Source organism: Chenopodium album, chromosome 1, assembly GCF_948465745.1.
Source record: "Chenopodium album chromosome 1, dcCheAlbu1.1, whole genome shotgun sequence".
Classification (NCBI taxonomy): Eukaryota; Viridiplantae; Streptophyta; class Magnoliopsida; order Caryophyllales; family Amaranthaceae; genus Chenopodium; species Chenopodium album.
In genome coordinates, this window is record NC_137834.1 from 28893507 (window position 1) to 28905424 (window position 11918).

The 11918-nt window shown below is 38.9% G+C and overlaps 1 protein-coding gene and 1 long non-coding RNA gene across 2 annotated transcripts; one reads left to right on the forward strand and one right to left on the reverse strand.

Annotated features, from left to right (window-relative positions):
• Positions 1-264: 264 nt before the first annotated feature.
• Positions 265-1344, reverse strand: LOC145578141 (uncharacterized). Its single transcript, XR_014098847.1, has 2 exons — positions 1040-1344; positions 265-530 (listed from the first exon to the last, which is right to left on the reverse strand). It is a non-coding gene; the product is annotated as an uncharacterized LOC145578141 (long non-coding RNA).
• A 9530-nt stretch (positions 1345-10874) lies between these two features.
• LOC145630604 (uncharacterized) lies at positions 10875-11404 on the forward strand. The gene is made up of 2 exons (XM_081682835.1): positions 10875-11140; positions 11197-11404. The coding sequence occupies exons 1-2, from the start codon at positions 10875-10877 to the stop codon at positions 11402-11404; spliced, it is 474 nt and encodes a 157-aa protein (XP_081538961.1).
• Positions 11405-11918: the final 514 nt, after the last annotated feature.

Here is an 11918-nt window from a genome sequence, read left to right on the forward strand (position 1 = left end):
AATTATGTCATGGCAGGAAAAGAATAATTCAAATCATTCAAACGTAAGTCACAAGGTATCAACATACTAAGAAAAGGTATGCACTGATCATCATATGCTATAATTCGAGGACCACCAGGTGCACAAAATTTTGCACCAAAATTGCCTTATGCAATAAGCATTACACTATAGGATAAGCATGAAGATGTAGATTAAACATAGCAATTGGGACACCAATATGCCACTAGCCCTTGAAGACTTGAGGCCTCCGAACAATAAGCAGGATATAAAACAGTACAATTAACAACAATAACTATACTCCAGGATATAAAAAAACCAAATTAATATAATCTCAAGTAAAAAAAAGATAGATCACAGCTTAGAATACTTCAAGAATCAAAACATCATATCCAACAAATTCCAGCAATATTGTGACTCACATTAGAGCCGGTGTCCACTTTGATATCAGCTGTGACATTGTTGTTTTTCACCTGAGTACTCACATCACCAAAAAACAGTTCACCTTTCTTTGTTCCAGTTGAAGTAATAGCCTGCAAAAAACACATAAAATCTTTAATATTAGTAATGAAAGGTTGAATTTCACACTACGCGAATAACGCAATGACATGCAGCACCAGCAGCAGCATCACAATTACTATACTATTAGCATTAGCTAGCAAATTAATCACAAATCAATCAAATAGCAGCATTATATCAGAATAGCTCGGGTTATATTCTATCGAAGTAATTGCAAAACAAATCAATTGCAAAATATACACAATGCAAGCAAACAGCGGAAGCATATCGGCATATAACCAATAGAACTCTATAAACCGACAAAATAATCATGAAACTAGCAAATTAATCACGAAATCATCAAATCTGACTAATATGCTATAACAATATTTATAAGCTAATCCAAATATTACACCACAATCACAAAATTGAAGAGCATTATAGCTTAAAATTGAACATTAATAACAAATTTCAGACAAAAAAGTGGAAAAAAAAAAGTAAATAAAAATCAGAAACCCTAGATCTCAAATCGAAGAGCACATACCTTCGTGAAGAATTCCACCACATTTGCAAAGATCTGGCACCAGTAAATAAATAGACCGTCAATTACGATGGTGGCGACAACATTCACCACCGCCGTCATCATCCTCAAATCCTGAATTCCCCATTAGTGCTGCCAAGAGAGGAGTGAAAGAAAGAAAGAGTGGAGCGGCGGTAGATGGGGCGGCGGTAGATGGAGCAAGAGGAGGCAAGTGAAGAGAGAGAAAGGAGGGTTTGAGCAGAGAGAAGAGAGAGGAGACAGAGAAATCGAGAAGAGAGAGAAAACAAAGGAGAGAGTACGAGAAGAGAGAAGAATAGCTAAGCTAATATATGAGGCGCCTTTTTTTTTTTTTAACAAAGCCACCGGTTCAAAACCGGTGGCCTTTACCATTTATGCCACCGGTTCGGTTTGAACCGGTGGCAATTTAAATATATATAATCCCGCCCATTTTTTAAGCCACCGGTTTTCAGCGGTGCCTTTTTGTATTTTTCTACTAGTATTGTCTGCAGCCCCCCTCTTCATCATAATGACGTCATCTTATAATTTTTCAATTTCGAATTATATATAAAATGTTCATTTTGGTATATATAAATGTTCATTTTTTCAAATATAAAGGTTCATTTTTGTAAATATAAATGTTCAGTTTGTATCATTAAATGTTCAATATTATTAATACGCCCGTGCTATATACTCATTATTTCTTAAACAATTTTTTATCTTTTCAAATGTATGTACACATGCTTAACATATTAATTAAAATTAAAAACATAAAAATTAAAAGTAAAATCTAAAGTGAAAATCTAAAACTTCAATAAGGTACGTATCAACTTAGTATATATGTGTCTTACAATATGAATTAAACATCGTCTATAATATAATATATTTGGTATGCATCAAAGTATGTAGAATTATTGTCCTTATAATAGATACCCTTTTATGTACTCTTATGATATTTGTGTATTTTCCTTGATGCATATCTTTTTATCAATACATATATTATTGTCTTCAACTTTTTTTTTTTTTTTTGTTTCATTGTCATGTGTGATAAGAGATAAAAATATTTTAAAGTAAAATGTTAGTAACAATCAAAACACACGTAGCATAAACAAAACAGAAACATTTAAAAATACAAATTTTAACATATTGCCAGAAAATAATGAACATAGTTCAATATGAAAATGAATTAGTAATATCAAAATCTAAATAAACATTTTTCAATACGAGAATGAACAAATATTAAAATTTAACTGAACATTTTTCAATAGTATAACAAACAAGTACTAGTATTAAAATTGAAACAAATGTCTTTTAATGTGAGAATGAATGAATAAGTATAAATCTAAATGAACATGTTTAAATATGAGAATAAATATTGAATTAGATTGCAAATGAGCATCTTTTAATATAATAATGAACATATAATGTAAAGAGAATGAACATGAATAAAATTTAATTGAATATAAATGAACATGAAATCCATCTAAAATGATCAATGTTCCACCTAAAATGAAAATTACAATGGATTGATTTTCCTTATTAGATCGATAGAAAGTATAGGAAGAAAATGGAGATCGGGACTTTTCTCATAATTCTAATGACCGTTTATTAATATGTGTATGAACATATACTAGTATATAAATGAACATTTATCAAATGAAAATAAATATTTATCTACGAAATAAATTTATATTTCCATAATCCTACTAAATAGATTTAATCCAGAAAATTAGAGCAATAAAACTCTGTTTTAATTTTTTTTTTTCCAGTAAATTAATAAGCTAATAATACACCACAAATTAATTCAACTTAAAGCAGATTGTTATACCAAACATCATTCTACTATAATCACAAGAAAATTGTTGTGGATAAAAATTATAAGAAATCATGAACTAATACTAGAATTTCATATAATTTCATATATCTAGAAAAAGTAATTGAAGAATAAGACAAATCAAAAGTTAGGGTTTGATTTATTTGTTTTTTTTTTCAAAAATAAACAAAATCAACTTACAATTTAATTGGTAGTCATACTTTTGTAGAAATTTTCTGCAATTTTGTCTCTTACATACAATACTTTGGCAGAGATCTAAGGTCCCGTTCTTTAGAGCTGCTCTGCTTTGCTCTGCTCTGCTGAGCCCTGCTCTGCTCTGCTTAAAAGAAATTTGCTCTGCTTTGCTCTGCTCTGCTCTAATAATAATAATAATAATAATAATAATTAATATTCAATAATAATGATAATTAATATTGTATTGATGATAATAATTTATTGTTTTGAATAATTATAATAATTAATAATATTAAAAATAATTTTAATAATTATTAATATTAATAATAATTAATATTTATTAATCATAATAATAATTAATAGGAAATTTTGCATAAAACCACCTTAAATCTCGTTTTTTTGCAATTAACCACTTTATAAAAAAAATGTTGCAAAAGACCACAATTTTTGAAAATTATGTTGCAATTTAACACCTATTGCCGGAAAGTGACTATATGACCAACTACTCCGGGGTTGACCCATTACTCCGACGTTGACCTGGTCATGTGATCTTAATCACCCTCCATTTTTCTCTCTTCTCCCACAAGTACAACTACTCACTAGAGGCAATAATTGGGGGGGGGGGGCGATAAAAAATGTCTCTTTCACAAGCACCACCGGCATCAACCATTGGCTACCCATAGTCGTGCTGCCTCACCCTTATCACCACCTTCTCCAACAACAAAAACGATTACAAATGTTCTGGTTCTACAACCAATGCCAAATAATCGAAACTACCAACATTTCGAAGAACCATTCACTCGCATTATCCCGCATTAAGAAAATCATGAAGGCCAACAAAGACAACTGAATACCTATCATCTTCGCCATTACAACCCATGAGATGAGTAAAGTAAATTGGGGAAGAAGAAAAATAAGAGGTAATGCTAGAACAATGACCTTTATGAGAGTGAGAAATGTTGGCCTTTAAATTTGGGATCCATGTATCTATCGAGAATTGTAATTCTGTTAGCATTTTGATTTGCATCTTCTTCTTTGATTAATTCACATACTGGGTATTTGATTTTGTGAATGGAATGAAAAAAAATTGAATTTTTGAAGCTATGATGAAACCCTAGAAATGGCAGAAATTGGGGGAAAGAGAGGAGAGAAAGAAATAATCTAATCTTGCTTTAGAAAGATAACAGATGAGTGATGACGGTGGTGGGTACGTAGCCATTGGTTGAAGACTTGACGCCGGTGGTGGACCGGTGGTTGTGACGGCGGTGATTATTGTTGGGTTGCCCTCCATTTAATCAGGTGAGGATAGTTATGACTTATGAGGGGAGAGAGAAAAAGAAAGGGTCATTTAGGGTCACGTGTTTAGCACGTGATCAAGGTCAACGCCGGAGTAATGAGTCAACTCTTTGTTTCCGGCACTAGGTGGTTACTTGCAACATTTTTTTGTAAATAGGTGGTCTTTTGCAACATTTTTTTTATAAGGTGGTTTTTTGCAAAAACCAAGATTTAAAAGGTAGTTTTATGCAAAATTTCCTAATTAATAATAATATTTATCATTATTAATATTTAATAATTCAAACTATTAAGAATTACTATTTAATAATATTATTAATTAATAAATTCTAATTATTAAAACAATTCTTTCAAATAAATAAATAATAATAATAACAATTAATAACAATTTCTTTTATAAACATTTGATATTAGAATCACAATGTGTAGAAACATTTTATGTATGTGGGTATTGATTGTTAGTTCATTGAGTTGAATTATTTTTCAAATATTTCCATACAATTTAAGAATTAAAAAAAAAAAAGAGGTTGTTTTCAAGTAGTACTTTGTATATCATTATTATTTTAGGGTTAAAAAATATATGATTAATACAAATTTATATGTAAAATCATTATTACTCATTAAATCATTTTATTTTAAAATTTTTGTGAAATAAATATAAGTAAACCGTTGTCTTTTATCTTTCTACTATTAACATATGTTAAATATGGTATACATATATTTATGTTTTCACTCACCTAAATCAATGGTATATGCACTTAATAATAGTAATAGTAATAGTAGTAGTAGTAGTAGTAGTAGTAGTAGTAGTAGTAGTAGTAGTAGTAGTAGTAGTAGTAGTAGTAGTAGTAATAGTAATAGTGATAATAATAATAATAATAATAATAATAATAATAATAATAATAATAATAATAATAATAATAATAATAATAATAATAATAATAATAATAATAATAATAATAATAATAATAATAATAATAATAACAATAACAATAACAATAACAATAACAATAACAATAACAATAATAATAATAATAATAATGACAACAACATTAATAATAATAACATTAATAATAATAATAATAATAATAATAATAATAATAATAATAATAATAATAATAATAATAATAATAATTGTATAGGATAGCTCCCGCTGAACTATCGCCCAACCCCCAGGGTGCGCACTCACTGCCGAGAAAGTAGCTAAGAAGGGCTCTCCAGCCTGATGGAGTCAGCCCGCAGGGTTGATCAGGCTAGACTCTTCACAAATATGATAGTACGCCTATAAATAGAGGGTAAGGTACATCGGAAAAGAGGTTAGACACTAAAGTTATTGTACTTTCTATATCTCTCTAAGTACACTTTCTCTCTCTAAACACTCTCTGACTTAAGCTTCAGAGGGGGTTCCTCGAGCCTCCCCCGAGGGCAGTTTACGTGTGCTGCCGTGTGTAGGTTGCCGACGGGACCGAGCTCACCCAGCAGAACCCTTGGATCCATACCTGGAACAATTGGCGCTAGAAGGAGGGGAAGGACCATCTAACCTGAACCAACTGAGCTAGGGACTAGTTGACAAACCACCATGGCCTGGGAGGAATTTGTACAAACACCCATACCCAAAACTAGCGACACCAACCAAACACCACAAAAAACACCAGCAGCAACTGTCGATCCAAAAGGATCCACCGAAAAACCCAAATCAACCATCTCACAAAAATCTAACCCCACCGGACTGACGTTAGCTGCAGCTAAAGCAGCGTCGAAACCAGTCGATCCGACAGGATCCAGTTCCATTCTCAAATATGGAATGTCTTTGACAGGCACGAACAATGAACCCATTGTTTCAACACCCATAGCCCAAAAAACGCAGCCTGTAAACATGCCGGTCATCTTGCAGAATCTCTATAAGTGCAGTTAGGAACAGCTGGCGGCAATGACGGCAGTCCTTGTCAATATGGGTAAGGGAGCGAGCTCGCCACCAGCAGTGGAAGATGCGGAGCCAGCAGTAAAGAAGCCGGCACCCCCAATCCTCACCCCCGAGCAGAAGGAGCTCGTTTAGCTGAGGAAGAAGGTACTGGAGTTGGAGGCTCGCAACCTGAACCGAGAATGGAGTGTGGAGGAGATAGCCCAAGTTGGGACGAGCCTAGAGAGGCGAGTTCCCCGCAGCAGGTCATCAGCCTCAGAGCGGGGGCCCAGCCCGGACAGAGATAAGCGAGCGCGGATCCAGGTTATTCCAGATGATTCCCCATTTTGTCAGGAGATTATGGAAGAACCGATGGAGAAGATAAAGATGCCGAGATGTAGGTACAATGGAACCACAACACCTAAGAGCCACATATCAGCCTTTGAGAACCACATGGTGCTCTATACCATGGCGGATTCGATTTGGTGCAAAGCGTTCCCACCAACCTTGGAGGGATTAGCTGCGGAATGGTATGGAGCCATCCCTAAAGGTTTTGTATACTCGTATAATCAGCTGAAGAGGATGTTCATGGAGCTCTTCATAACCATGGTAGATCGAACCAAGATGACAACTGAGCTGATGTCACTGGTTCAGGGGAAGGATGAGCCCCTGAGGGAGTTCATCACCAGATTTAACAAGGAGGCAACAACCATTCCAAATATGAGCCAGGAGATAGCATTGCTGGCCATGTAGAGCGGCTTGCTGCCGGGCTTGCCGTTTAGAGCGTATATGGGGCATAAGAGCCTCAAGACGCTGGCTGAGGCGCTGGGTATAGCGCACGAGTTCATCAAGGCAGACGAAACTGATAGAGCAATGCTAAGCAGGAAAAGCGACCCAGTTAAGCGGGCAGAAGTCACCCGGGCAGAAAATATAGCCTGGGCTGACCAGCCAAGCAAAGCTGAACAAGGTCGCAGAGAGGCGGACAGAGCGGTGGGGGTAAAAAGGCCAGATCCGAGGAGAGGAGGAAGGCCAGGAAGGTTCGATCAATATACCCCACTAACCCACTCGAGGTATCACATCTTCAGTGTGAACAAAGCTGATGATAAGTGGCAGAGACCCCTGAGAATGGTTAACAGGAACCGTGATCCCAGCAAGTGGTGCGACTTCCATAGAGACCATGGCCATACCATTGATGAGTGCACGCACTTGAAAGATAACATAGAAGATCTGGTCAAGAGAGGATACCTGAATCAGTTCAAGCAGCACGCTGATCCTCCCAGAAGAAGGGATGAGGATAGAGCAGGTCGTGACCGCAGAGGAGGTCACAGGGGTTCCGCTGAGGACAGGGACAGAGACAGTAAGCCATAAAGTAGAGTTTATGTAATCAGCGGAGGACCAGTGCACGGAGGAACAGTGAACAAAGCACGAGCAGACCTGCGGGCAATGATACATCAGATAAATTACAATGAGAAGCGTAGATGGCCACTACTTCCTTCGCAGCCGCGGGCTACATTTGATGAATACGATCAAGAAGGCATAGTTTATCCTCATGATGACCCGCTGGTGGTAACAATGAGGATAGAAAATTGAGAGGTGAATCGAATACTGATAGATGGGGGCAGCTCAGCCAACATCATATACATCAGCGCGTTCAAAGAGTTGAAGTTTGACAAGAAATATCTGAAAAGGGTGAGTTATGAAGTCACCGGGTTCAACGGATCTGGATTAACCCCAAAGGGCATAATTGAACTCTCAGTTCGAGTAGGGAAAAGGTCAAAAAGACGTGATGTTCAGGCAGAGTTCTTGGTGATAGACTCTCCTTCACCTTACAATGTGATCATGGGAAGGCCGCTCATTCTTAAGATCGGCGGAGTGGTTTCCGCCTACCACCTCGCCATGGCTTACACAACTAACAAAGGGCGATCAGAAAAGCTCATGGGAAGACAAAAGACGACTCAACAAAGCTATATAAATGCTTTAAAGCAGCCCGCCAGGATCAGGCAGCAGCCGATCTCAAAACTAAGATCCCTTGTGCAGCCTGAGAGAAAGTTAAGGAAAAGGAAGCGCGAAGAATACCGTAGGGAAAAGGATAAGCAAAAGTTGGCCATAGAAAATTTCGAGCCCGCAAAAGAGGAGATGGCCAGGCCACTTCCCAGCGGGGAGCACGTTACAGTTGAGCTCACAAAGGGTGACCCATCAATAACGGTGAAAATCGGGAAAGATATTGATCCAGTTGTAGGGGTACACCTCATAGAACTGTTGAGGAAGAACAAAGATATCTTCGCGTTTTCAACAGATGAGATGCCTGGAATTGACCCCGCAGTCATGGTCCATAGGCTGAACGTGAGAGAGGATATCAAGCCAGTAACGCAGAAGAAGCGAAGCTTCTCCACGGAGAAAAACCAGGCCATTCAGGAGGAAGTAGAAAAGCTTTTGGAAGCGGGATTCATTGCACCTTGTGATTATCCAGAGTGGTTGGCCAATGTAGTCATGGTCAAGAAGGCTAATGGTTAGTGGAGAATGTGTGTTGATTTCACCGACCTCAACAAAGCCTGCCCGAAAGATTGTTACCTGCTGCCACGAATAGATCAGCTTGTAGACTCAACTAGTGGGCACGCCCTGCTGAGCTTCATGGACGCCTTCTCAGGATACCATCAGATCAGCCTGCACACCCCAGATTGATAGAAAACCGCATTCATCACTGAAGGGGGAGTGTACAATTACATAGCTATGCCCTTTGGGTTGAAGAATGCAGGAGCAACTTTTCAGAAGACAATGGATAGAGTGTTTATGCACCAGAAGGGTAGAAATGTGGAAGTATATGTGGACGACTGAATTGTAAAGAGAGTCACATAGGCGGGACATATCATGGATTTAGAAGAAACATTTGCCACCCTGAGCAAGTACAACATCAAACTCAATCCAAAGAAATGTGTCTTCGGGGTGAGTTCAGGAAAGTTCTTAGGCTTCCTAATCAGTGAAATAGGAATAAACGCAAATCTGGAGAAGGTTGAGGCAGTCCTAAGCCTACCTGAGCCTAAGTGTATTAAAGACATCATGCGATTGACAGGCAGAATGGCTGCACTGACCAGGTTCATCAGCAAGTCAGCAGACAAAGCCTTGCCATTCTACCAGCTGTTGAAAGGGAACAGAGAATTTAAGTGGGGAGCAGCAGAAAGAGAAGCTTTTGAGGGTATCAAGGAGCATCTAACTAAGCTCCCAAGAATGATAAGCCCGGAGCTGAGGGAAAAGTTGCAGCTGTACATTTTCGTGTCAATTCAGATAATCGTAGCCGTCCTCTTGGTAGAAAGGCAAAAACAACAAAGGCCAATATACTTTGTGAGCCATGTACTAACTAAGGCAAAACAAAGATACCCATTGGTCGAGAAGCTGGCTTTCGCAGTGGTAACAACAGCAAGAAAGTTGAAATTGTATTTTGACGTGCACATAATACAAATCCTCACAAATCACCCACTGGAAAAAGCATTGCAGAAGATGGACGCATCAGGAAGACTCTTGAAATGGGCCATCGAGCTTTCTGAGTATGAGTTGGAGGTCAAGCCCAGAGCAGCCATCAGGGCACAAGCCTTAGCAGATTTCATCGTGGAAGCCTCTTATGAGGAGAAGGAAGATGACGTTGGATTCTGGAGGGTAGAAGTAGATAGATCCTCAGCCTAAGCAGAGAGCGGGGCAGGAATCATAATGACATCCCCAGAAGGAAATGTATTTGAGTACGCTATAAAGTTCAAATTCAAAGCATCAAATAACGAGGCAACACTGGCAGGCCTGCGTATGAGTATCGCAGCCGAAGCCAGGAAAGTCCATCTACAAACTGACTCCCAGCTTGTCTCCAGTCAGCTGAAGGGGGCGTACGAGATTAGGGAGCCCACCATGTTGAAATATGTAACTAAGGTAAAAGAACCGGAAGCCCAGCTGGTTCACTTCCAGATAGACTTGGTCCCCAGAGCGGGAAACTCCCAGGCTGACGCCTTGTCAAAGTTAGCCAGTTCTACCCTGCAGAGCCTCACGAGGACAGTGATGGTGGAAGTCCTGGAAGAAAGCAGCATCGCCGAAAAGGAGCAGGTGAACTGCACTGGATAACAGCGAGCTTGGTTTATAGACATTCTGGCATACAAAGTTCATGGCTCGCTACCAGACGACGAGGTCCAAGCTAAGAAGGTAAAGAAAGACGCCAATTGGTACATGGTAATGAACGGGGAGCTTAACAAGAAAGGCTTCTCGAAACCACTGCCGAGGTGTATTCTCGAGTGGGAGTAGGAAAGCATTATGGAAGAAGCCCACTCAGGAATATGTGTCAACCACATTGGTGGAAAAGCGTTGGGGGTAGAAGTTCTAAGAAGAGGCGCATACTGGCCAACTCTATTTCAAGACGCGCTGACATGTGTGAAAAAGTGCGACAAATGTCAGAAGTATTCCCCAGTCATAAACCAGCCAACAAATGATTTGACTCCAATCCTCAGCCCGATTCTGTTCGCCCAGTGTGGAATGGAAATAATGAGACCGTTCACCACTGGGTCAGCGGGTAGAAAATACCTCATAGTGGCGGTAGACTATTTTACTAAGTGGATAGAAGCTGAGCCGACCAAGTACATAAAGGCCACACAAGTGAGGATGTTCATATGGAAGAACATCATCACAAGATTCGGAGTGCCACAGTCTTTCACCACGGATGTCAATTCGATAGCGACACAATCAAGGATTATCTGGAGGACATGGGCACCAAGTATGCAAGTGCCTCAGTCTGCCACCCTCAAAGCAATGGTCAAAACGAGGCAACAAACAAGCTGGTCCTAACAACCCTGCAGAGAAAGCTGGAGGAGCACAAGGGCCTATGGGCTGACCTAGTCCCTGAAGTCTTATGGGCAAACAGAACCCCTGAGAAATAGTCTACTGGTAAAAGCCCTTTCACCCTGGCCTATGGGGCTGATGCGGTTGTCCTAGTGGAGGTGCAGATTCCCAGCCTGGGATACAGCATTATGAACAGCAAGGAAACAAAAAGCGCATGGTGGAAGAGCTAGACTTCCTGCCGGAAGTAAGGCTAAAAGCAGCCCTCAAGTTGGCAACCCAGAAGAGCAGGATTTCCAAAGCTTTCAATAAAAGGGTCAAGCACAGGGAGCTCCTGCCTAGAGACTTGGTAGCTCCTGCCTAGAGACTTGGTCCTCAGAAGGACAGCAGCAGTGGGAAGAGGAAATCAGCATGGAAAACTGTCAGCCAATTGGGAAGGTCCTTTCATCATTCATGAGCAAGTAGGACCAGGCGCATTCCTCCTCGCAGGTCGAGAAGGTCAGGTCTTAAGAAATAGTTTTAATGTTGATGTGTTAAAGAAATATTTTGTTTAATAGGCAAGAAGTTAAGTAGGAACGGAGACAACTATTTCAATTTTGTAAGAACTTTGTTTAGTTCATGCTATGTTAGCTAAGGCATATGTGCCATTTTTAATTAAATGAAATACAAGCCTCTAAGTGAGGAGTGTATTGCGTAAACTTGTTTTGACATATCATGCTTTAGCATCATATAATAACATACAGAAGTAAGGAAAAACAAAACAAAGGAAAGAAGAGAGCAAGACAAATGCAAGTGCTGAGGGTACTAAAGCACTCTAGCACAAAACAACAAAACAACGTTAAGCTAAGAAGGAAAGCATCCCTCCCAAAAACCCAACC